This window comes from Aquila chrysaetos, chromosome Z, assembly GCF_900496995.4.
Source record: "Aquila chrysaetos chrysaetos chromosome Z, bAquChr1.4, whole genome shotgun sequence".
NCBI lineage: Eukaryota > Metazoa > Chordata > Aves > Accipitriformes > Accipitridae > Aquila > Aquila chrysaetos.
The window spans coordinates 87,441,484-87,463,923 of NC_044030.1; the positions used below are offsets into that span (position 1 = coordinate 87,441,484).

At 55.0% G+C, this 22,440-nt stretch overlaps 1 protein-coding gene and 1 long non-coding RNA gene across 2 annotated transcripts; one reads left to right on the plus strand and one right to left on the minus strand.

The window, feature by feature from the left end:
* Nucleotides 1–1,021: 1,021 nt before the first annotated feature.
* ST8SIA3 (ST8 alpha-N-acetyl-neuraminide alpha-2,8-sialyltransferase 3) lies at nucleotides 1,022–12,440 on the plus strand. The gene is made up of 4 exons (XM_030005204.2): nucleotides 1,022–1,478; nucleotides 2,106–2,228; nucleotides 4,428–4,985; nucleotides 5,737–12,440. The coding sequence occupies exons 1-4, from the start codon at nucleotides 1,300–1,302 to the stop codon at nucleotides 6,017–6,019; spliced, it is 1,143 nt and encodes a 380-aa protein (XP_029861064.1). The 5' UTR covers nucleotides 1,022–1,299; the 3' UTR covers nucleotides 6,020–12,440.
* A 2,496-nt stretch (nucleotides 12,441–14,936) lies between these two features.
* Nucleotides 14,937–21,934, minus strand: LOC115337492. The gene is made up of 2 exons (XR_003922161.2): nucleotides 21,761–21,934; nucleotides 14,937–18,582 (listed from the first exon to the last, which is right to left on the minus strand). It is a non-coding gene; the product is annotated as an uncharacterized LOC115337492 (long non-coding RNA).
* Between the last annotated feature and the right edge of the window lie 506 nt (nucleotides 21,935–22,440).

Genomic DNA, 22,440 nt, shown 5'->3' on the forward strand with positions numbered 1-22,440 from the left:
CTGTGACGTAAAACCCAAGCCTGCAAGCTCCTCATGTTCCTCCTCTTCAAAGAGAGCTTCATGCATGGAGAGCTTGTAGGATATAGCCCAGAGCAAGGATGGTGCTACAAAGACAGTATTTATTATTTATAAGGCACTTCTGTGAACTCAGGGCTCAGAGGCAGAGCTGTCTATGGGGGCGAGTTTTATAAGGAAAAAAACCGTAGCTTGAAGAAACACTGAAAGTACTGCAGCATGCAGAAGTCATGGTTGTAAGAGACATTCCTCAGGTTACAGAAGTCAGGCTCTCTTGGAGTTCACGTGAAATTTGCTGTGTGATTTACGGGGCAGTTTAATTACCGGTAGGGTTCTTCAAGGTGGTAGCATGCCCTAAACACCAGGCTTTTAAAGAACGAGGGGTCTTCTGAGCCAGCAATGGGTTTTGCATTGCCCGGGTGCAGGCTGCGGCGTAGGCTCCCGCAGCGCTGCAGGTGCCATACGGTGATCTATAGCGTCACAGGGAACCGCCGTGGCCCCGCGGCCCGGTGCTGGGGAGCCGGGGGACGTTGTGCACCCACCCGCGCACTGATCCCCCAGCGAAGGCAGAGGGTCCCGAGCATCCAGGGCTCCCCGTGGCTTGCAGCCGTGCTCAGCCCCCACATGCACCCAAGGGGCTTGGGGGGTCACTGCGGCCCTGGGGCTGTCGGGGGGAGGCTGTGGCTGCCAGGCTGAGCGACCCCCGGTCTTTTGGGAGGTGACCGCAGGGCACACCAAGGCGGTGGGCAGGGTGCTCTGGGCACCCCAGGGTTGTCGGGGGCACCCCGGGGATGTCGGGGTGGGCACGCTTGGGATGCGGGGTACTGCTGGGGAGGACACGCCGGGGCGGTGGCGGAGGCGGAGGGCACCTGGGGCTGCCGGGGGGGGCACACCGGGGCTGTCGGGGGGGTACTGGGGCTGCTGGGGTGGCACAGGGGCTGCCCGGGGTGCACGGGGGCACCGGGGGGCACCGGGGCTGCCGGTGCGTGCGCCGTGGCTGCCGGGGAGTGGGGGGGGGGACACGCCGGGGGGGGGCACGGCGGCGCTGCCGGGGTTGCCGGGGCCGGGACGGCGGGGCGGCCGCTCCCGGCTGCCATTTCATCGCGCCGCCGCTCGGTCCCTCCATTTTCTCTCCGGCTGCCGGCGCTGCCGGCCCCGTCCCCGCCGCCGTCCCGCGCCCGCCGCCCCCGCTCCCGCCGCCCCCCCCCCTCCATGTAGCCCCGCGGCAGCCCCCCCCCCCCCCCGCCGCCCCGCACACGCCCAGCCGCGGGGCCGCCTCCCGGCATGAGGAGCTGCAAGATGGTGCGGGTGGCCAGCGTGCTGGGGCTGGTGATGCTGAGCATCGCGCTGCTCATCCTCTCCCTCATCAGCTACGTCTCGCTCAAGAAGGACAACATCTTCGGCGCGCCCCGCGCCGCCGGCCCGGGGGGGCCACGCATGTACATGTTCCACGCGGGATTCAGGTGAGGGCGCGGCGCGGATCGGAATGGCCGGCCCGGGGGGTGGGGGGGGGGGGGGCACGGCGCGGCTCGGGGTTGGGGGGTGGCCGCCTTTCCCATCCCTTCCCATCCCTCCCGACCCCCCCGCCGGCCACCGCTGCCTCCCGTGCTGTTCCCGGGGAGACCCCCGGCTCGGCCCCGCCGCCACGGCCCGAGCGTTCGCCGCGGCCCCTCGCCGGCAGCGGGCATGCTGCTCCCCCCGCAACCCTCACCCTGCCCCCCCCCCCCCGCGCCCAGCCGCCGGAGGTGCCGCGGGGCCCTGCGGGGAGCGGGAGGTGCCCCCGGGGACGGCGGTAGCGGGGCGGGCGTGGGAACCGCAACGCCCGGGGGGGGGCCGAAAGGTGGGGAGCAGCCCGACTCCGCCGGGCCCGGCACGGCCCGGTGCGGGAGGAGGCCGGCCCGGTACGGCCCGGCCCGGCGCGGTGCGGGATCCCGGCGCGGTGCGGCATCCCGGCGCGGCGGGGAGCGGCGCGGCGCGGCCGGCGCTGTCCGCGGTGCTGATGCCGGCCGAGGCGGGCGGCGGGTCGGGCAGGGCCGGTAACGGGCTGCGGGTCTGTGTGTGCCTGCGTGGGTCCCTGCGCTCCTTTCCAGGTCCCAGTTCGCGCTGAAGTTCCTGGACCCTTCCTTCGTCCCCATCACGAACTCCCTGACCCAGGAGCTGCAGGAGAAGCCCTCCAAGTGGGCCTTCAACCGGACCGCGTTCGCTCATCAGAGGTGAGCCTGCGGCCCCGCGGCCCCTTCCACCCGCCCTGAGGTTGTCCCCTTCCCCCCAGGATTTAAGAAAACACAATCAGGGACGGCTAAATACTCCGAGCGCTGAGTAATTTGCCAGGGGTGAGGGACAAAGGCTGTATCAGAGCGTTTCCCCGGATGGTCACAGCTATCTTGGAAGAATTGATTATTTCAGAGCAGGACACGAGGCTGCAACACACATTATTTCACCAAACAGAACATGACCCAGTTTCCCGGGGTGCAAGTGAAATTGTCATTGCTTCAAGATAAATGGCTGGGGTTTTAAAACTTGGAACAAATCGGGCTGTAACAGCCATGAAATGCCGTGTTCATGGAGGCCAAAACACGCCCAGCGAAACTTCCCAGCTAACGGCAGCTCTGAGCAAGTGCAGTGCTGCTCTGCCTTCCAGCACTGCTCCGGCCGAGGGGGCGGGCAGAGCGAGGGGTTCCGATGGGGGCCTTCCAGCCCGGATCCACCGGAGACACCCTCAGAGACACCCACCTCGCGCACCGCCTCCTGCCCGCAGGTTGCATGGACTTTCCTGCTGTATGGCAATGGAAAGGGTTTCTCAGTTCCTTCAGCTTCCCCAGAGCTGCTCTGTACTTAATGGGAAGTTAAATGCGCTTTCAATTTCCTCACTGTGATGTGAACTTGGTGGTGTCTGGCCAGCCTCTTTTATTTATTGGCTTTACTGATATATATATATATCTCTATATATATCTATATATATATATCAGTAAATATATACGTTATACACTTTATATATATATTTACTGATATATATATATATATAAATTTTCCATAAAAGAAAATAAAAACATTTAGCCATTTAAGATAGCTACTACCATCTTGGACTGTAATTTTGTCCTGACAAATGCCTGCTGTTTTACAGACCACCTTGTGACTCAGCTCACATATCCCACCTGAGAAGCAGGAACCCAGGCTCCTTGGCCCTGCGGCCGGCAGAGTCAGGATGGGGCTGCTGCACCCCTCGGGGCTAGCAGGCAGGGCTTGGGCTTCTCTCCTCCCTCGTGGTCACTCCTCAGCACAGCAAGATGAGTAATGCCCTTCTAGTGCCGACAAGCGCTGCCCACTGCCCCTAAGGAGCCGTGGACCACAGAGAGGAGACGGCACGTTGCCTGCCCCATCCTTTCCCCGGGACCTCCCAGGCTGGTGTGACAGTGGCCACCCCTCGGTTTTGCCTCATTCCTGGCACCACCAGCTCATCCTTCATAAGTCTATCTCTGTGCCACCCCTCTGATGATTTTAGCTGATGCCACGGGATCTGCCTTTGCACTTGTCCGTTAGCCATAACCCATAATTAGGTCACCCAGTGGGACTCCATTAATGCTTAGACATTCAAGGATACGAGCTGGAAGAAAGATTGTTTTCCATAAACATGAGCAAATAAAGTGGTATTGGTTTTCTAATTTTATGCCCTGCTAGGGAAATTCCTGAGCAGGGTTGGGTTTGTTTGTTTTTTAAGTATCCCTAATAACCCCTGTAAAAATGCCAGTGTGCTTGCCCAAATAAGACATTAAGGAATTATATTTACATAAATGGAGACAGCGATTGTCACTTGTTTTTGTGATTCAACGCTTCTTAATGAGAACACAAAAAAGTACATGTATTTAAAAATTAGCTCCTGTTAATTCAATTGAATATCCTGGACCACTCGGTTTTGCTTCACGTACCTTGTGGCAAACATGGTACCCATCGTTACCAAAGATCTGCGGCCCAGTTCCAAGAGCGAAATGCATGCGGAGAGTGCCAGCAGAAAACCCACCCACGAGGCCTGTATCGCAGCACAAGCAGAACCGTGTTGTGCAGCACCCCGCAGCGAGGTGGCGGGGGGGTGGGGGTACTGTTAGCGGCACGCCTTGGACTTACACAGTGAATCCAGTGTTTTAGCCCTGACACCATTCCAAGAGACACGGATATGTCCTTAGCTGGCGTCAGTCAGGACTGCCCAGTAAAGCCAAGCGGAGCTCTAGGTGAGGAGCCAGCTCCATAATTCCTATCTATTTATGTTAATTGAAAAGTCATTGCACCACATTGCTCAGAAAACTACTATAATAAAAAAAGAAAAATTTAAGTCTAGCTGGAAAGAAAATCTCTTCACTGCAGAAAGAGGGGAAATACAATTCCATGTTCTCTTTTCTTTTTCTGTTTTATTTTAGGCAAGAAATCCTTCAGCATGTCGACGTAATAAAAAATTTTTCTTTGACCAAGAATAGCGTTCGGATTGGACAGCTGATGCATTATGATTATTCCAGCCATAAGTACGTTTTCTCTATCAGCAATAACTTCAGATCACTGCTTCCCGACGTGTCGCCGATCCTGAACAAGCATTACAACATTTGCGCCGTGGTTGGAAATAGTGGGATCCTGACTGGGAGTCAGTGCGGGCAAGAAATAGATAAATCTGATTTTGTTTTTCGTTGCAATTTTGCTCCAACTGAGGCTTTCCAAAAAGATGTCGGAAGGAAAACCAACCTTACGACCTTCAACCCCAGCATCCTGGAAAAGTATTACAACAATCTTTTGACCATTCAGGATCGCAACAACTTCTTTTTAAGTTTGAAAAAGCTTGATGGGGCCATTCTTTGGATCCCCGCTTTTTTCTTCCACACGTCAGCAACGGTCACGAGAACACTGGTTGACTTCTTTGTTGAGCATAGAGGGCAACTAAAGGTCCAGTTGGCTTGGCCAGGAAATATCATGCAGCATGTTAACAGGTGTGTATTTTTGCCTTGCATTTAACGTGTCAAAAAATACATCTCTCTCTCTCTCTCTGTACAAATACAACTCTATTTTCCTATTCGTGCCTGATCTGGTAGGCACTGTCTAGCAAGCCAGGACCCGATACTGCTTGTTTTAAGAGCAAATGCAGTTTTGTTATTGCATTAGGGAGTACTGCAGTTACTTCTGTACGGATGTATACCCAGCACAGCAGAGGTGGGTTGGTTGTTCACACCGGGGCACGGTCCATCAGTGGGCTCTGCTCCCGCCGCTGCTCCCGCAGAGCCAGGAGGAGCACGGGGGAGCTGAGTGAGATCCTGCATAAGCAAAGCACCGCTTATGGAAGAGCTTGCTCTTCTCAGCTAGCAAAGAGGGATGCTGACAGACAGCTGCAGGGTGGTCCAAGGAAAACTGTAGTAAATCAAAGGAAGATAACGTTGCTACCCCTTTAACAAATGCACGTGTGAGCAGGAGCCAGTGAATTGTACTTTTCTGGATAAGGCACTACCTCTCCTGGTTAAAAACCAAAAACATTCAGAAGGAGACCACAAGAGACTATCGGTCAGGGTGCTGCTAAGGTTGTTCTGCACTCCTGGTCATTACAGACTGACCTGAAGAGCGGTCTTTGCCTTCTCCAGGCTATCAGCTGGCAGCACCGACGGTCTCCAGGCAGTAACTTTTTTTTCTTACAGCAAGCCTGTGGCATTACTTGCACCCCAGACTAACATGCCTTTATTTTTTTCACAGATACTGGAAGAACAAACACTTGTCACCCAAGCGGCTGAGCACAGGTATTCTCATGTATACCCTTGCTTCTGCCATATGTGAAGAGATCCACTTGTACGGATTCTGGCCCTTTGGGTTTGACCCCAACACGAGGGAGGACCTCCCGTACCACTACTATGATAAGAAGGGAACAAAGTTCACGACCAAGTGGCAGGAGTCCCACCAGCTGCCTGCAGAGTTCCAGCTGCTCTACAGGATGCACGGTGAAGGACTGGCCAAACTCACCTTGTCGCATTGTGCCTAAGAACCTAAATCTTGAAGTGCCAAATGATTGTCTAAAAAGTGCCCAAAACCGAATTAAACATTCTTCAGATATAATTCTAAAAAAAAAAAACCCACCCTAAAATATTTTCCATAATATAAAGATGCTTTTTAGTCACCTTCATCAAAGGGTTTAAGCATATTTAGCAGTGCAGAAGCATTTATCGAATTCTGTGGATGCTGTTCATGCAGCAGCAAATTTGAAATATTTTGCATTTATAGATATGCCTCTAAGTATGTTTTAAGATATTTTCATATTTTAGCATTCCACTAAATGCCCTAAATCTCTTAATTTTATTGTTCCTTCCCGATTAGAACTAGAAATGCTAATTTTAAAAGGTTTTGCTTCTTTTGTATATGTTGCTTTCAATAGCTCAGCGTACATATATTGCTGTGGCCGATCGAGAAAGCCACTCTGAATTCCAGTTCATTGCCACTTGCAAGTTCTTCAGCGTGGATCCTGATTTCCACCGCTTGCATATTTTCATATTTACTGAATTTTACATTTTTTAAAGAATAATGTGAAGAAGAAGGTCACAATATGGCTCGTACCTTAGCTAGGCGTTTATATCGCTCTCAGAATACTTCAGCGTTTTAATTCAATTCGGGCCAAATCCTGGTCCAAATTAGACAGGCTGAAACATGGTCATTCCCATCCGTGTGATAGTATTTGGTTTTAAAGTGAAACCACCACAATAAAGAGCATTAGGCTTCTCTGGAGACGTGTTGGGTGAGAAGAGCCCCAAACCCCGGCGCAGGCACCGTTCCCTCTGCGCCTGCTCTCCGCACCCTCCGACGACGGGGGGGTCCTTGGGGAGGACGATCCCCCCGAGCGGGGAGCACGGGGGCTCCCGCCCGTCCCTTTGCACCCGCCGAGACCACCGGCGCTCCCCGTTTTCCCCTCTCCCTGTGTGCACGGTCCCGCCGCGGGCTGCACCCTGCAGCGCGGTGGGGCACGGAGCCGGCCGGGCGCCGCGGCCGCCCCGGTGAGTTCTGCCGGCTGGGACCCCATGTTTCCCCTTGCAGAGCTGCACGAGCAGGCTCTCTCTGTATTTCAGTACGTCCTGCCCAAAACGCCGTCCGTCCCGTGGCGGCGATGGGGCGTATTGCCCAGCGATGCCGGGTCTGTGGGGAGCGGTCATAGCCCGCTTCATTAGCCCAATTGATGGCGACGGGGCAGACGGGCAAGCGGGGCTGGCTGGGCAGGGACCGACTGGCCGGGCGGTAACGGCAGCCTGGGCGCCGGGATTTTTAGAAATGGTTTTTAAAGGGAAGTGAGCACGGCAGGAGCGCAGGGAAGAGGAAGTACAGTTACCAGATTTCCCCATTTACATCTCTAAATCCGTGGTCAGACAGGTGAATTAGTGGCCCCATTTTCCACTCACCAACAGCCACCCAAGGCAGCCAAAGGAAGACACGGCTTCCTCAGTACCACTGAAAATCAGGCTGTTTGTGGACAGGACAAACCTTAGGGTCACTTATGGTTTGAAAATGTTGGCCATTATGTCTCAGGATAAAGGAGCCTGTAAAATAACTGGGTTTCTTATTACAACAAGTATACTTACAAGTATTTTAACATTTTTCTACTGTTCTGTATGACACTGAAAACTGACTATACACTGAAAGAAGATGCAAAATCCAATTTAAAACCATACTTTAAAATGGCACATTTTAATTTTTCTCATCCTCTTTACCTACAAGCAGACGTAGGAGGTGAGGAAGGAGATCTCGAGTACAGCACCAAACCTGAGCGGCCCGGAGCATCTCCCGCCGCAGCACCGCAGCTCCCCTGGCCCCTGAAGCTGGGTCCCCCCTCTCCCCCATGCCCCGGGTGGAGAAGGAGCTGGCGGCTTTCTTCACCATTTTCATTATCCCACATTTTCTGGCTTTTGCTTTTTCAAAGGCTGTTCAGGGCTGGGGCACGCTGCAGGGGGGGCTTGGGTCTCCCCCGTGCTGCAGCGTGCACAGACCCGCTCCCGCAGGGAACCGCGGCGCTTCCCTCCCCAGCCGCCAAGCCTGGCTCAGCGTTCCCGGCGGCTCCGGCTCCCCGTGCTGTCGTGTCGGTCCTGCGCTCATCACCGTTCCTACAGCAGAGTACGACCTCTAGCAACTGTTATTATGAAGACATAGTTGTGCAGTGATGGTGGTGTCTTATGCCGTATGGTGCCATACGAGTTGTTCTTGATATTATCACGTATTATTTGTGTCGTAGTCGCGCGCGAGGGCCCCGGCCAGGGAGCGGGGTTTGGCTGTGCTGGGCGCAGACCCCTGCAGAAGCGGGAAGGACCGAGTGCCCCCGACCCCCGCGGGCCCTGTCGGCGAGGGTTGCGGGATCGCATCCTCTGGACGCCTGGACCGCGTGTCCGAGCGGGTAGCGGGGACCTGTGGGGCCGGGAGCGGCCGGGCAGCACCAGTCCCGACAGAGTCCTGCGGGAGCCCTTCTCTAAGTACTGGAGCACACGGATTGGTTTTGCCCAAAAACAGAAAAAGAGAAGTTGTGCAGGAAAGGAAGAGTTCTGAACTAGTTGTTAATGAAGTACAGTAACGAATCATTCCCGATATCATTTCCTACTGAGCTGTACAGCAGACTCACGTTCGCTAAGGCAGGCAGATCGCTTTGCAGGTCACTGAGGCACATGGTGAAGGTGTGCCCAGTGGCCAGGAGCCAGCTCGGCAAAGAGCCCACCGGGGGACAAGGGCCACCCTGAACCCTGAGTGATGCCTGTTGGCTTGTGGTTAGTGCCAGATATTTTAATTAAGAGGCATTTTATCAATTTCATGTAGGGAGCGATCATTTTTAATTAGCAAATTAAAGAAATGTGAACTATTATTATTCTATTGGCATGAAAGCAGAGGCCAATGTGCTCTATACAGTTTTCGGCTACTGGCTCCCAATGGGAAATTGCACTGGCAGATCCTGCTTGGCTGCTGCACGGCGTTTACATGACATAACTACTTTAAATTAGATGTAGTCGCAAGTAAGCATTCATTAGCCTGAACATAACGTATTTCCATCCGTGCACCTCGTGCGTCTCCAGAAGGCCCTTTTTGCAATGGGGATGCTCAGCCTGGGGCGAGATGGTTCATGCACATCTCCCCCAGCGGCTCCATGCACCTCCTCCTCTGACGGCAGCGGGACCGCTGGCAGGGCACGGATGCTGGCAAGAGCGTGGGACGTTAGCACGTCCAGTGCAGAAACAGATGCATGTGCCGAGTAACTGCATAGTGAAACCGGGATGGGAAGGTCTCCAGAGTCAAACTGGCTGCGGGTGCACTGTGAGATGCTGGGAAGCCGTATGGGATGGGCTACTTGCTCGGACCCAACCCTGTCCCCAGCGTCCCCAGAGAGGGCTGGTGGCAGAAGTGGGTTTCCCTGTGCTGAAGGTGCTGCAAGGGCTTGCGTGGCTGCCGCGCCTGAGCGGCAAAGCATATGTGGAGCTGGTTCGGACAGAGCTGCAGTGTCCTCCCTCTGCCCGAGAGCCCGTGCGGGAGGAGAAGGTGTTGGTTCTGGCATGCCCGAGGGCCTCGGTTGGTCGTTTCTGAGCAGTACACATCATCTCTCCTGCTTTAGAGCACCCGGGAGAGAAGACAAAATGTAAAAATTAGACGTTGAAACCAAAAACCTAAATTGCGCCGAGGTAGTTTTTTCATTTTTCATAATTTATATTTTTAAATTTGATTTCCCTTCCTAATCATGGTAAACTTGGGAAAACTGCCCACAGCTGGAATTTCTGTTCTCCCCACAACTCGCACCCCCAGCCTGTTTCCCACGGCTGTGCTCGGGAGGTCTGCGACGCCCCGCTCACCCCCAGCCCGCAGAGCACCAGGGATGCAGCACGTGCCCCCAGATTGTGGAGAGGATGGTGATGGAAAGGTGTTTTAATGCACAGTACCTTAATTTGATCTTGCTTTATTTAAGCAAACGGAGTCTCAGGTTCATCCTGCTTGCAGTGAGGTCCCGTTATGACTGAAGGCAGCAGATCCTGCTGGGGGGGGGTCTCTGGGGGGACCCCCGGCACTCTGCAGCCCCCTCCCACCCCTGCAGAGGGGGTACGGTCCTGGGGGACGGCCCTGGCAGCACAGCTGGAACTTTCCAGAGGCACAAAGAGGCACCAACTGCAGAGAAGGAAGCATGAAAACAACTGCAAATATTCGGAAATGGGAATACAGAAAAATTATTGACAGAGCGCCATATTATATCATTGATTTTTAAGCAAAACTCCCCATTGATTTTTCAGAACCACATTGAACATTTCAGAATCATTGATTTTAATGGGGAGTTCTGCCCCAAAATCAATGGCGCAATACAGCCCAAAGTAAATTGCTTCTTAGTATCAATATTTTTTGTCCAAGCTCTTGCAATATGGAAAACCGTCTCAAAATGTGCATCTTTTGTTTTTGCCTGTTTTCTTAGATGCTCTTTGAATTCTGCTTTTATAGTGAGACCAGAGGGGAAGGGCAGCTTGTGCCGACCCGTGAGACCAGCAGCGGCCCAGGGTGGGCTCTGCTCCCCCAGGCAGGGAAAGACCCTGGTGATACCTTGCACTCAGACCGGGCTCTTTCCCAAACCCCGATTTTCAGGGGCACTGTGCATCCCAGAGCGGCAAAGTGGGGTGACCCCCCCAGTGTTTGCACTGACAGGTCTGGGCTTGGTGTCCTTTTCTCACTGCGCCGGGCTTATGGCACACGTAATTCTGGTTCTGTAGAAAATGAGGTCTCCCTTTGAGCTGGTGGAAGTCAGTGCTGGGTGGCAGGGAGGAGCCCTCGGCGCTGGCTCACGTCCCTCAGCTCCGAGGTGCCCTCGGAGAAGGTCCAGGCTTGGCCGCTCGTGGTGGGCTGCTGCACTGCGGGAGGAAGGCGATAGATTGTGGCGGGGTCTGACGGAGAGGTGAGGACTGGAGGGTGCTGAGAAGACAGCAGCTGAGGAGGAGAGGCTCTCTGGATCTGCCTCTTTCCGGCAGAAAACGCTTTTCCATTAAATAAGCAAGTGGCTCCCGCCGGCGAATGCGGCTCCCCGGGACAGGGAGATGCCGGCTGCCGCCCTCCTGCTCAGGACAGTAAATGGAACCTGCATTCCGTGTCACCTTGGCTAGACTCTTCCTTCCCTTCTGTTCAGCCCAAAATCTTCCTGCCTCTGTCTACCCAAACGAATTCCTGATGGTTCAGGGAAAATACTCGCTATCGTTACTGAATGTCTAGACAAGCAAATATAGCTAACTGCAAGTATGCGTAATGCAACGTGATCAATATTTGTAAGTACAAAACATTTTAGTTTACAAAATCAAGAGAAGTCCTTCTGACTAGCTCCAAGGGAAGGGTCTGGCGGGACGCAGACCCCACTCGGCCCTGGGCTGCCAGGACAGTGACCCAGGCGCTGCGGGCAGCTGGAGGCGAGCGGTGGCCGCATCCTGCTCCAGCCCCTCTGACGATGGGATGGGTGCTGAGGACCCGCACCCGCAGCAGGGACCGTCAGTGGGAGCTCGGGGCGGGCGCTGTGTGGGGCTGGGTGCTGCAGTCGGGCGGGGGATCGGGCCGCCGGGCAGGGGATGTGAAGAGGGGGTGTACATAGGAGTGGAAATACATGTGTTACCTTCTCTTCTTTTATACATCTTGGGTTTGTATTTTCGTTGCTTGCATCTTTTCAGTGAATGGTAGCAAGATACATTAAAACAAAGTCATTTTGGCTACCGGGTTTAATCGTGGAGTATACCAAAAAGCAAGCGTTTGTGAAATAAAACTAACTGTGAATGGAGGTTGCAAAAAACAGATCGTTTAGAAAAAAGCAGGTTTTCTGTAAATTAATGTGTCTTTATTCTAATGGCTATACAGTTCAATGCCTGATGGAGTTGTTTTCAATAAAAAAAGATAAATATTTTAAAAAAAAGAAAAAAAAATGCCATAATTGTAATAAAGGATTCATTATTTAATGCCCATACTAAAAGCATTATTTATTTTTAAATGGCTAATGTTCATAAAGGGCCAGGGCACAGTCTCAGGTGAACGGCAAAGCCGCACATGGTGTGAAATACGTTGCAAGCAAAGCTGGCGTTCAGCCTGGCTGCCTCTGTGGTGTCGGCGGGACCGGGATCGGGCCCGCAGGCTGATGTGTTTTGTGCCAGATGTGGTGCCAGCCCCCCGGCCCGAGCGTGGCTTGCACAGCGCATCGTGTCTGTGAACACGTGGGCACGCTGGTGAGCAAGGCCCTGGCTCTTCTCGTGACAGAGTACCGCATCCTCGTCGTGAGCATCGTTTGTGGAGAACAACTCGATGATTCATTTGGGATCTCTCAGCAATGTGATTCTTTGGTGTGAATGTGCCTGCAACATTGACTCATGTGCCAAAACACAATATTGAATGCATTGTTTTTAAATAAAATGTTTTATTGTGCATTGAAGCCTGTAAAACTCAGCTGTGTCTGCTTCTTCCTTCTTAGTATTTCCTGAACTGCTTACTGTCAGTAATAACGATGGGCCTGCACCAGGAGGGTTTCCGCGCTGTAGGCACACTCTGCCGAGCACCAGATCTTCATTTTAATCAAAAAGCTTCCCATATTTTAAAGGATACGCTGTGCGGTTGGAAACATGCTCAAACTGTATGAAAGCATGCCACGGATACTCCACCCTAGCAAAATGCGAGCACGGCTTCACGCAGCCCGAGTTTTATTTTAGGTGCCGGACTAAGAGGAGCGGGTCGTGAGAGGGGCAGGGGTTTGGGCCAGGCCCCCGCCGTTGGTTCCTCCCAGGACGCCGGTGACAGATGCCCCGCGGTCGACGCGGCATCTGCTTTGCTCAGCCCCGTGCATACGGATCTCCACGGAGGGCCCCGGTGCTGCCCGAGGCGCAGCCCACCGCCCGCAGCCCACCGCCCGCAGCCCACCGCCCGCCCGGCCGGGCTCACCCGCTCCCCGTGCCCGCGGCCTCAGCCCCGCATCTCTGCAGCCGCGACGGGGCAGGCGGGCCGGCTGCCGTTATCCCCCGCGCTGCCCGGCCAACAGGCAGGGTTCCCCCCCGCCTCCTTCGGCACCGTGCTGATGAGCGAAAATTACCCTTCCTGCGAACGAGCCCAAACAGCTAACGGTCTCTCCCACTGTAACTGATTTTTTTTCCTCCTGAGTGTGTAAACACAGAGACTATTCGCAGATTCAAGCACACTTACCGGCTCGACAATAATCCAACTGAAATAACTACCCACAATCCCGCACATGTCAAAAGGGAGCAACGTCCCGTTTTCAGAAAAGTTCCCACATTCGGGGGCTCTGCGGGTGGGATTTCCCATAGGGAACAGAGATCCCCATCGCAGAGAGACTTCCCGCACCCCAGATTAGAAGGAAACCTGGCTCACGCCGTGCAATTAAATCTCGCTGGCTCTGAGGGGTCCCCGGGCAGCTGCCTGCAGCCGAACCCCTCCCCTGGGGTCTGCCGGTGCGGTGGGGAGGCACAGGCACCCGGGTGCCCTTCGTGTTCCCCGCCCCTGACACCCGCTTTGGGATGAGCTGCCCAGGGAGTCCAGCCCCATGCGCCTCCAGCCGGGTACTAGTATTAATAGAGAGTAAAGTCTGACTTACGTATTTTTCACTTCAAGCTGGTATACGGAGTCCTAGTTACCCTGTTTCCATGGCTCTTGTGCAAGCCCGAGGCGTATTTTATGCCAGTGAAAACAGATGTTAAATAACACCAAAAACGCCCCATCAAAAATCCCCATGCAGGAGTAATTGACCCACAGAAACACTTGCATGGGTTAGCACTGGGTGAGCGACAGCGATCAGCACGCAACAAACAGCAGTGGTGTGATTGTCTGCAAAGGACCGTGGCCCATGGTAACGTTCAATGAGTTCCCACGCTGCAAACACATTGGCTTCATTCGCAAAGAGTGAAAAACACCGTCCCAGCAAAGCAAGCAGGCAAAAACCTGCCGGGAAGGAGCCAGTCTGAGGAACAGCAGCGTTGCCTCTGGGCATCTCCCGCTCCCTGCCTGCTCCTGACCACCTCGCCCAGCTGACCCGCGCCAGGCTTATGGCCGGCCGCCCTCTCTTCTGCAGACCCAGGCGGTGATCCCGGTTCCTGGCTGTGATGTTAATTATTCCCAACCGCGTACCTTCATGCTCATCCGTATCGCATCACAGGATCGTTCCTAACTCTCATCCCGTGCTCCAGCGTGCTCGCAGCTCCTCCCAACTGAGTGCTGCCCACTAGTTTAATAAGCACGCTCTCTACCCCGCCTTGCCAGCTGCTAATGAAAATATCAGATAGTAGCTGGCAGGGACAGGCCCCAGCAGAACCCTTCCCAACACCTCCTCCCATCATGACGGTGCAGCATGGATAACAGCCTCCACTCCCCACTGACAGCTTTCCCTCCCCGCAGAGCAGCAGAACAACTCTCCTTGGTCACCTTCTCGCCATTACAACTCACAGAAAGTTTTACTGGTGCTTTTTAACTCCCTTGCTAGCTGGCTTTCACTTGTGCCTCAGGCTTTGTCATAGGGTTTCCACTTTTATACTCGTCCTTAGCCATCGACTACACACCGCTTGCTTGCGCTGAGGTTTTTTGGAGAGTTTTGTGACTAAGTGGCTCTCCCAGCACACGTCCTGTCCTCTCCCTGCACCCGGTCAGGGTGGGCTTGTGCCCTTGACCCCCTGCCTGGAGGTGGCTGCCAGACAAGCTGAGTAACTTCTCTTCTGCTTTTTGTGGGCCCCCACCCTGATGGTGTCTGCGTGTGGGTGCGTGTGAGTGCTGCGAGCAGCGGTGAGCGTGGGTGGGGGGCACCCTGGGCAGCACCCAGCAGACAGGCAGGGATTTTGAGGGCTAAACTGTGGACTCCAGGGCCTGTGTTCTGCACATCCGCGTTTTCTGCGGATCTGGCCTTAAACAACAGGTTTTACTGGAAAACGTCATCACAAGAGTTGCCAAAGGTCTTGTTTATTGCTCCCTATATTTCATTATGCAGTGCAATAAGCTTAGTGTGATGGATCAAATTCTGCACTCCTGTGAAATATGTGGTGTCACAAAGCATGTAAATCAGTACACAGCTTGGCTCAGGGTATTTGTTCATTAAAGTTAATTACATTCCCAAGAACATCTTATAACCCACTTCCATTGCCTACAGTACACTAGTAAGGACAGATTGCCCCGCTTTAGTCTCTGAGTTTTACCTCCAGCTCCAGTGGACGCTATAGCACAGCAGCCCTTGACCTTGAGGACAGCACATCTCTCCTGATGCCTTCTCACCAAACGCTGCAGCAGGCAGCAGCCCCCGGTGAGCTCTCGGGCCGGGGGATGTCGGTGGAAGGGGCCAGCCAGCCGGCTGGCCGGCGCGCACCGTGGCAAAGAGCAGCCAACTGCGCCGGCAGCGGGCCGTGCCGAGGAGCCCCGCCAGGGACGGCGCCTGCGCCCCGCCGAGGGCGCAGCCGGCTCTCCGGGTGGGCTGGAGACTGCCCCGAGCCCCGGGGGTCAGCAGCCACTCTTCTCCTGGTTTCGCCTGTGTCAGTGGGTATCTCAGCGGACTCTCACCCGTCTGAGTGCAGCCTGAGCCGTGATCCTCTTGGCCTCCGTGCAGGTGGGTCTGGAGCCCGGGAGCTGCCATCCTGCTGGGTCAGAGACGATCAATCCTTCCTGCTCTATTTCTGCCTCGTGGCCAGTTCCCAGGCCAAGAGGCGGCTTGCTGCTTGCTTCAACACTGCTCGGTGTCCTTACCGGCTCCTGTGAGGAACTCTGCCATGGGTTTTTGGAAGTTCAGGTAACCTCACAGCAACAGACTCTCTCAGGCTGGCAGGGGCCGTAGCAGACCCTTGGCCAGAGGTGTGCTGCACAGCCCCGAGCATCTTGCACAGTAGCTTGGCTGCCATGCCCATGTGCTGCAGCTGAAAGGCAGTGCTGATTGATTTAAGGACTTTCAGATTTTAAACTGACTGCTGGAAGGACTTGCACTGCTGCAGAAACTGCTGCCTTATTTTTAAGTTCTCATAGTGGTTATTTCCCCACCATTAAAATGTGCTTTGCATCTCTAGTCTTTTATTACAGGCAGCTTGTGGGTATCGGATCTTTTTACGCCTTTACAAAATTAAGAGGATGTCCGGTAACGGGAACATTCTCCCTGTACCTACAAACTCCTCTTTACTGCCTATTTCAGTGCCTGTGAGAGCAGTGCAGGAGTGTCCTGGCTCCCTCCCGTCCCTCTTTAGGACTTACCAAAGCCCCAGCAGCAGAGCTCTTTGGGAAACACTGGTCAGGAGGGAGCTGTGTGGGTTCTCCCTCTAACTGCTACTGAAACCTAAACAATTGCCAGTCACTATGGGATATTTTGGGGATACCAAACCCCAAAATCATGTAAAAAGTGATAATTTAGGTGCTAACCAAAATATCTAAAAACTCTAAGTGGTTTCTGGCAACTCTTTGTAAAATCATATATACAAAAACAAAAAATCAGCTGTGTCATAATCTGGTTCCCTCCCAATTAATGCAGTGTCAGTATTCTACAATACATGCTATACTACTTCATTCAATCTGATTTTAAATATAACAGCTGACTACCAAGGTAGGAGTAACGTCAGTGTAAAACTCAAGTGGGCGGGGCTGACTGAGACCTCCCACCCATGCTGGCCAAAGCCCTGTTTCTCGGAGCATTTCAGCTCTCTGAGTGTGGCTGGTATTCAAACCCACCTCAGACATCTCTGGGACAGCTTGTTCTTGATTTGTTCTGATGCACAAATTGCTCTGGAGAGGTTTGCCTGGCCTGCAGAGCACAAATGCAAGGCAGCTCCCAAATAACCTTTATCACTCTTGTGCACATCAGGCACTCTTGCCACCAAAATGTCTTTAAACCCCACAATTTCACATGAGCTGGACAGCTCACTGTCCCAGTACATCTGGGTGGATGCTTCTAGAGTAGGGCTAATAGCTTGGGCAACCAGTTATTAATCTTTGAAAAATGTTTTAGTAGGTAATGTTTAGTGCAATATAAATGAAAAAGCATTATCTGTCTACGCTACTTGCATGCTTCCCATCACTAATGTCTAATATATCTAATACATTTATCCTTGAAACAACCATGGGAGAGAGGCAGGTGCCACCGTCTCCATTTGAGAGGCAGGACGCTGTGCAAAGCGTGGGAGGGGAGCAGCCACGTCCTAACTGCGGGGTGCACCCATTGATGTGAGCCCCTCCCTTGGGTTTTGTCCCCATCCCGCCCGCGTTGCCAGTGCCACCGCATCCCCCGCTCGCTGTGCGGGGACCGCCGGGACCCCACGCCCCCGCGAGGGCCAGCCCTGCCGGGTCTCTCCACACCAGCGTCACCGTTTCCCAGCGCTTCCCACAAACCAAACAAGCTGGGGCCCTCCTGCTCCCAAGATAAATATTGCAAACTGGATGCAGTTTTAATCTTTAACCATGGCCCTCTCCAGCCAAGTGTGCCATCAGCCACCCTGGGACGGCCCCACTGCCCCTCTCGCAGTGGGGGCCAGGGTGTGCCGAGCTGGGGCTGTCCATGAGAGGTGTGGAGCAGAAACCCCTGAGCAAGCAACCAGCCACCCGCTGCCCCGGCCCCAGTTCCAACCAGCACCTCCTGATTTCCCATATTGTGCCACGGGGACTGCGCTCCCCGTCCCTGAAAGAGCTGCTGTTTCTGCCTGGCAAGGACGCCCGGGGACCGGGGGCACTGGGGCTGGCGGATGCTCGGGGAACCCCTAGCAAGGGCAGCCCTCCAGGTACCACTCAGGCTGGGATTTATTGCCGCATAACCCGATTTCTGGTGTAGTGATGGGAGAGGAAAAATCCTTTCCTTCATCTTCCCACTGATAAATCCAAGGAAGGCTTCCCAGAGCCTCTGCCCCTCAGTGCCAGAGCCGGAGGGTGCTGGCGGTGTCTTGCTTCCCCCACGTAGCCTCAGAGCCATTTTTCCTGTTACCAGTTTGCACTGATAAAGCTGGATTCAGCTTTCTCAGGCCTGTTTTACCCTCTAAACTGCCCCCTGAAAAACTCTGGGAAAAAAATACCATATTGTCCAACTTTTACTTCTAAATAACTGAAATCCTGCCTGGGAGGAGAAAAATCACAAGGAAGATTGGTTCTGCTTCTCATGAGCAAAACTTAGTCCCTGAGCAGCAGATACACCGGGGGCCAATAGAGGTTTAAGCCCCCCTGGACCCGTGTCCAGGCGCGCTGCCGTCACTGGGAAGATGTCACAGGGGGCTGGAGCTGGACCCTCTGCCCTCTGCAGAGAAGAACGGACTTGCGACAGCAATTTCAAAACACCAAAAGAAAACACTTGCAATATTTGTTTAAAGTAGGTGAAAATTATCTGTGCCGGCCCTGGCCAGCTTGTGCTAGCTATTTTAAGAGAAAGTTCACCTGTGCCTGTGCCACAACCAGCACCAACACGAGTGGGGCGTGCAGGGCTGTGGGCGCAGGTGAATCCCTGGACTCAGCCTTTTATGGACGGTTTGGGTCAGCCAGCCAGTTTTGCAGCGCTGAAGGGCCAGGCCCTTCTCTTCACCCGTCTCTGCGAGTGTGGTGCTGGAGGTGTGGGTGCTGGAGGAAACTACAGTCGAACCCCTGGTGAACAAAAGAGGAGAGGAATTAAAATTCAAATACCCAGGGGGGCAAGAGGCAAAAAAAGAAGGATGTCAAGCAAGGAAGCCTGGGGCAAATGCAGCCAGGCCAGGTCAACCTCCAGGTCCATCCCATCCCGCCGGCCCCTGGGCACCGCACCGCTGCCTGTTTCAGGGGAAGCCAGGGCACTCGGCAGTGGCACGGGGAGTCCCGGCTGCAGGCAGGGAGAAGGAGGAAAGCTAACAAAGAAACCTCCCTCCTCCCTCCCCCAAGAGCGGAGGGGAAGCCTCTGGCAAAGGCAGCCATGCAGGCAGGGAACGCCGCTTCCCGCTGGGCAGCCAAAGCTCGTTAGGCTGGAAGCAGCGGCTGGCCACCCCGGCTCTCCGGCACTGCTCCTGCCAGCCATGCCCGCGCCTGCTGCCCGCAACACGGCTGACGGCAGGGGTTTGTTTCGCGTGGGTGCCAAAGGACACCCGAGCACCCTCCGTCGCGCAGGGAGGAAGGTTTAGCGGGCGCGGGGGCCGCGGGCAGCCCCGCGGAGGATGCCGAAGCAGGCGGCACCCACGGGGCAGAAGGGCAGAGCTCTCCCTCGCGCTGTCCCCAGCGGGGCCTTCGCAGCCCCCACCGTGTCGCAGCCCCCTGGCCCGCCGGCTGCGAGAGAGCGGGCAGAGCACGGGGAACGCGGCACACGAGCAGCGGCCGCGCCACGACGCACCCGCCGTGTTGGTTACAGCTGCGCCGTGCGCTGGTATTTATACGTTCGTGGGTTGATTACCGGGAAGATTTTGACATCAGTTTGGCAAGGCGCCAGAATTAGACCCTACCGTGTGTCATACAACAAAATCATGGAACGCAATAATCAGGCACAGGTTTAAAAAAGAAGGGTCAAAGTCAGGCCTTATCTCCTAAATTTTGAAAATATCATTTTGTCAGGAAAAAAAAATCAATTTCTCATCTTTCCTCTGTCAACTTAAAGAGAGCATAATGGATCGAAATAATGGGTGCAGCCCAGCCCTCCGAAGGCGCTGGCAAATGCCCCGTCCACCCGCACACCCCCTGCACCAGCCCGCAGCCCCACCACGGCCAGCACACAGCAGCTCTGCTCCCTGCTGCTGGGACACCGCGCTTCTGTCACTCTGCCGCAGCGGGGAACTTTGTCTCGTGCCCACCGGCACAGACCCCACTAAAGCCAAGTACCACCCCAGCTAACAAAAAAGGGGGCTAGGTGCCTGCTGAGAGAGCTGAATGCAGCTGGCTTTTCTGAAAGAAAAGGGGATCAATACACAATCAAGTAAAACAGTGCAGTTCATTTTTTGTTCAACAAAAAGTTGTATTTCATTTAAGTTATGAAACGTGTTAGAAGATCTCTGCAAACCTATGGAGCTAAGATTCAAAGTACGATTAATCTTAATTTTTAGGTAATGTTTCCCATTCTATAAGAGGGTACTGGCAGCTCCTAGGAACGGCAGGAGGGGATGGAGTTGAGTATCTAAAAAAGCATGTCCTGCCACCAGCTCACACTTGTGTGACACAGTTTGAGCAGGGACTGGAGTGCCTGGTCTCCAGAGATACCTTCCAACCTCAGCTCTTCTGGGAAAGGGGAAGGGAAAAGAAAAGAAAAAGGAGGAAAGGGATGCCAGCACATCTGCGACACCTGGCTCCCATCCAGGTCTGTCCACCCACTCCCCTCTCCGCTTGCCCACTGTGGCAAGCCTCCGGAGGGCTGCACTTGCCTCTTTTTTCCCCAAATCAACTGCAACTTTTGCCTTCCTTTAAGAAGGACAATAAGATTTCACGCATAACTTGCCCTGAACAAAGGCACCTCACGCCAAGGCTTGCTTTTTCTTCTTCCTTCCTTTCTTCTTTTCCACCCCAGGCTGACAATGGCAGGGGTAGCTGGGGTGGGGGGAGCTTCATTTTATACCCACTTAGTGCTGAAAAGCAGCTTGGAAAATACCGTGAGCTCCAGAGACGCGCGGCGATGGCAGCATGGAGAGAAATGGACCATTAGCCTTTGGGATCCATAGTGGAAATCTGTAGGGAAACTGGGTTCTATCATATGTGATCTGTTTGTAAGGAGACTCCGAGTGCCCTGGAGAGGAGCACTGGTAATGCATCATGTCTTACCTCGGAAAAATATAAAATACAGCCATTTTTGGACTGGACTCAGTCATTTTTACTCACCAGCTGCATTTCTTTACAAGCCCCGCAGTATTTCTGCATGTCCCAAAGCAGAGGGATGCCCAGCACCCATCCCTGCCTGTACCTGGGCTCAGGCGGGTTGGCTCGGCATGCTGCCCACACCACACTACCCACACCACGCTGCCCACCGCACTGCCCACACCACCCTGCCCACGGCTGCCCACAGCCCCCCACCACGCCATTCCTGTGCACCACTGCCCCTTGGCAGAGAATTTTTCTCCCCAGTGTCCAACACAGGCTGAACTGTTGCTATCAAAAAGGTGACATTTCTCCCCATTTTCCCCCATTTGGTTACTGGAAAGACACAGTGGGGGTGGGACCTTTACAAACGCAGAGATGGTTATCGGGGCCCGAGATAAGGATGACATAAAACGCAAGGACGCGGCTGCTTGGAGCTGCCGTCGCTGCGTTACTGATTAAATGGGGGGGGGCAGCGGAGGGAACCGCACGGCTGGGAGCAGCCGCATGGCCTGGCACGGCACGGCAGAGTACAGCCCAACAGGCAGGCACAGCACGGCACGGCATGGCAGACGCCGGCACAGCCTGGCATGTTGCGGCACAGTCCGGCACGGCCCATCCTGGGATGGCATGGCACGGCCCAGCACCTCTTGACGAGGGTCCCCTGCAGTGGGGCGCGCGGAGGGCACAGGGCCTGGTCGGAGCAGGCGGGTCCAGCTCCGTGCCAGGGGCTCCCGTCCCCACGGGCCCTGCTCCCGCTGGGTGACCCCCACCCACCTCCTCGCCTGCCTGCACGGCTGCCTGCCTGCACGGCTGCCTGCCCGCCTCCTTGGCTGCTCACCTGCCTCTTTGTGGCTCGCCTGCCTGCCTGCTTCCATCCCTCCCCGCCTCACCCTACGGACCCCGCAGTGCCGACACGGCGCCGTGTGCCGAGGCTCTGGCCGCGCTCGAGGCCCCTCTGGGAACCCGTGGGCTGTTTCCCACCACTGCCTCCCCCCCCAGCGCAGCGCCCGTTCCCCACCTCTTCCCGGGGCTCCGCCGGGCAGGACGGCGATGGGGTCCCCCCGCGCAGCGGCATACTTCGGGGCCCTTCGGAGCCGAGAGACGGGCGCAGCTCAGAGCAAAGCTGGCTGCCGGTAAGGCACGGCGGCTCGCGGCTCACAGCTCCGAATCGATGGCAATTGCACGGCAGACGGTTTTGGCAAGGGCAAACATGAAATAGTTCAAACCCTCTCGCTGCGATGACGCCGGTTTGTGCCGCTGGGCTCAGCCTCCTCGGAGCAGAGGTGTGCTGCTGCCCCTTCCAGCTGCAGAGGCTCAGGGCCGGCCTGGGGAACCGACGCTCCCTCAGAAAGAGGGAAGGCACGTACGCCTGTGTGCATGGTGGGCCGTGTGGGCATTAGTGAAAGGAATCACGCACTTGGGTGAAAGCGGACTGCCGTGGGGGCACAGACTTCTCTTGTGACCGTACCAGTTCATTTACTGCTCTACGTTCATGATACGTCCTTACCGACCCGTACTTTCTGCCTTATTCAACGCAACTAATATCGCAGATCGACACGGCGCCTTGGTGTAAAACAGCAAAGGGCAGGCAGAAGAGCGCGGCTGCCGTCAGCCCGGTCCGGCCGTGCCGAGCGGGATCCCCGGGGATCCCCGGCGGGCTGCGGGGGCTGGGCTGCCCGCGCCGCCCGGGCTGCTCCG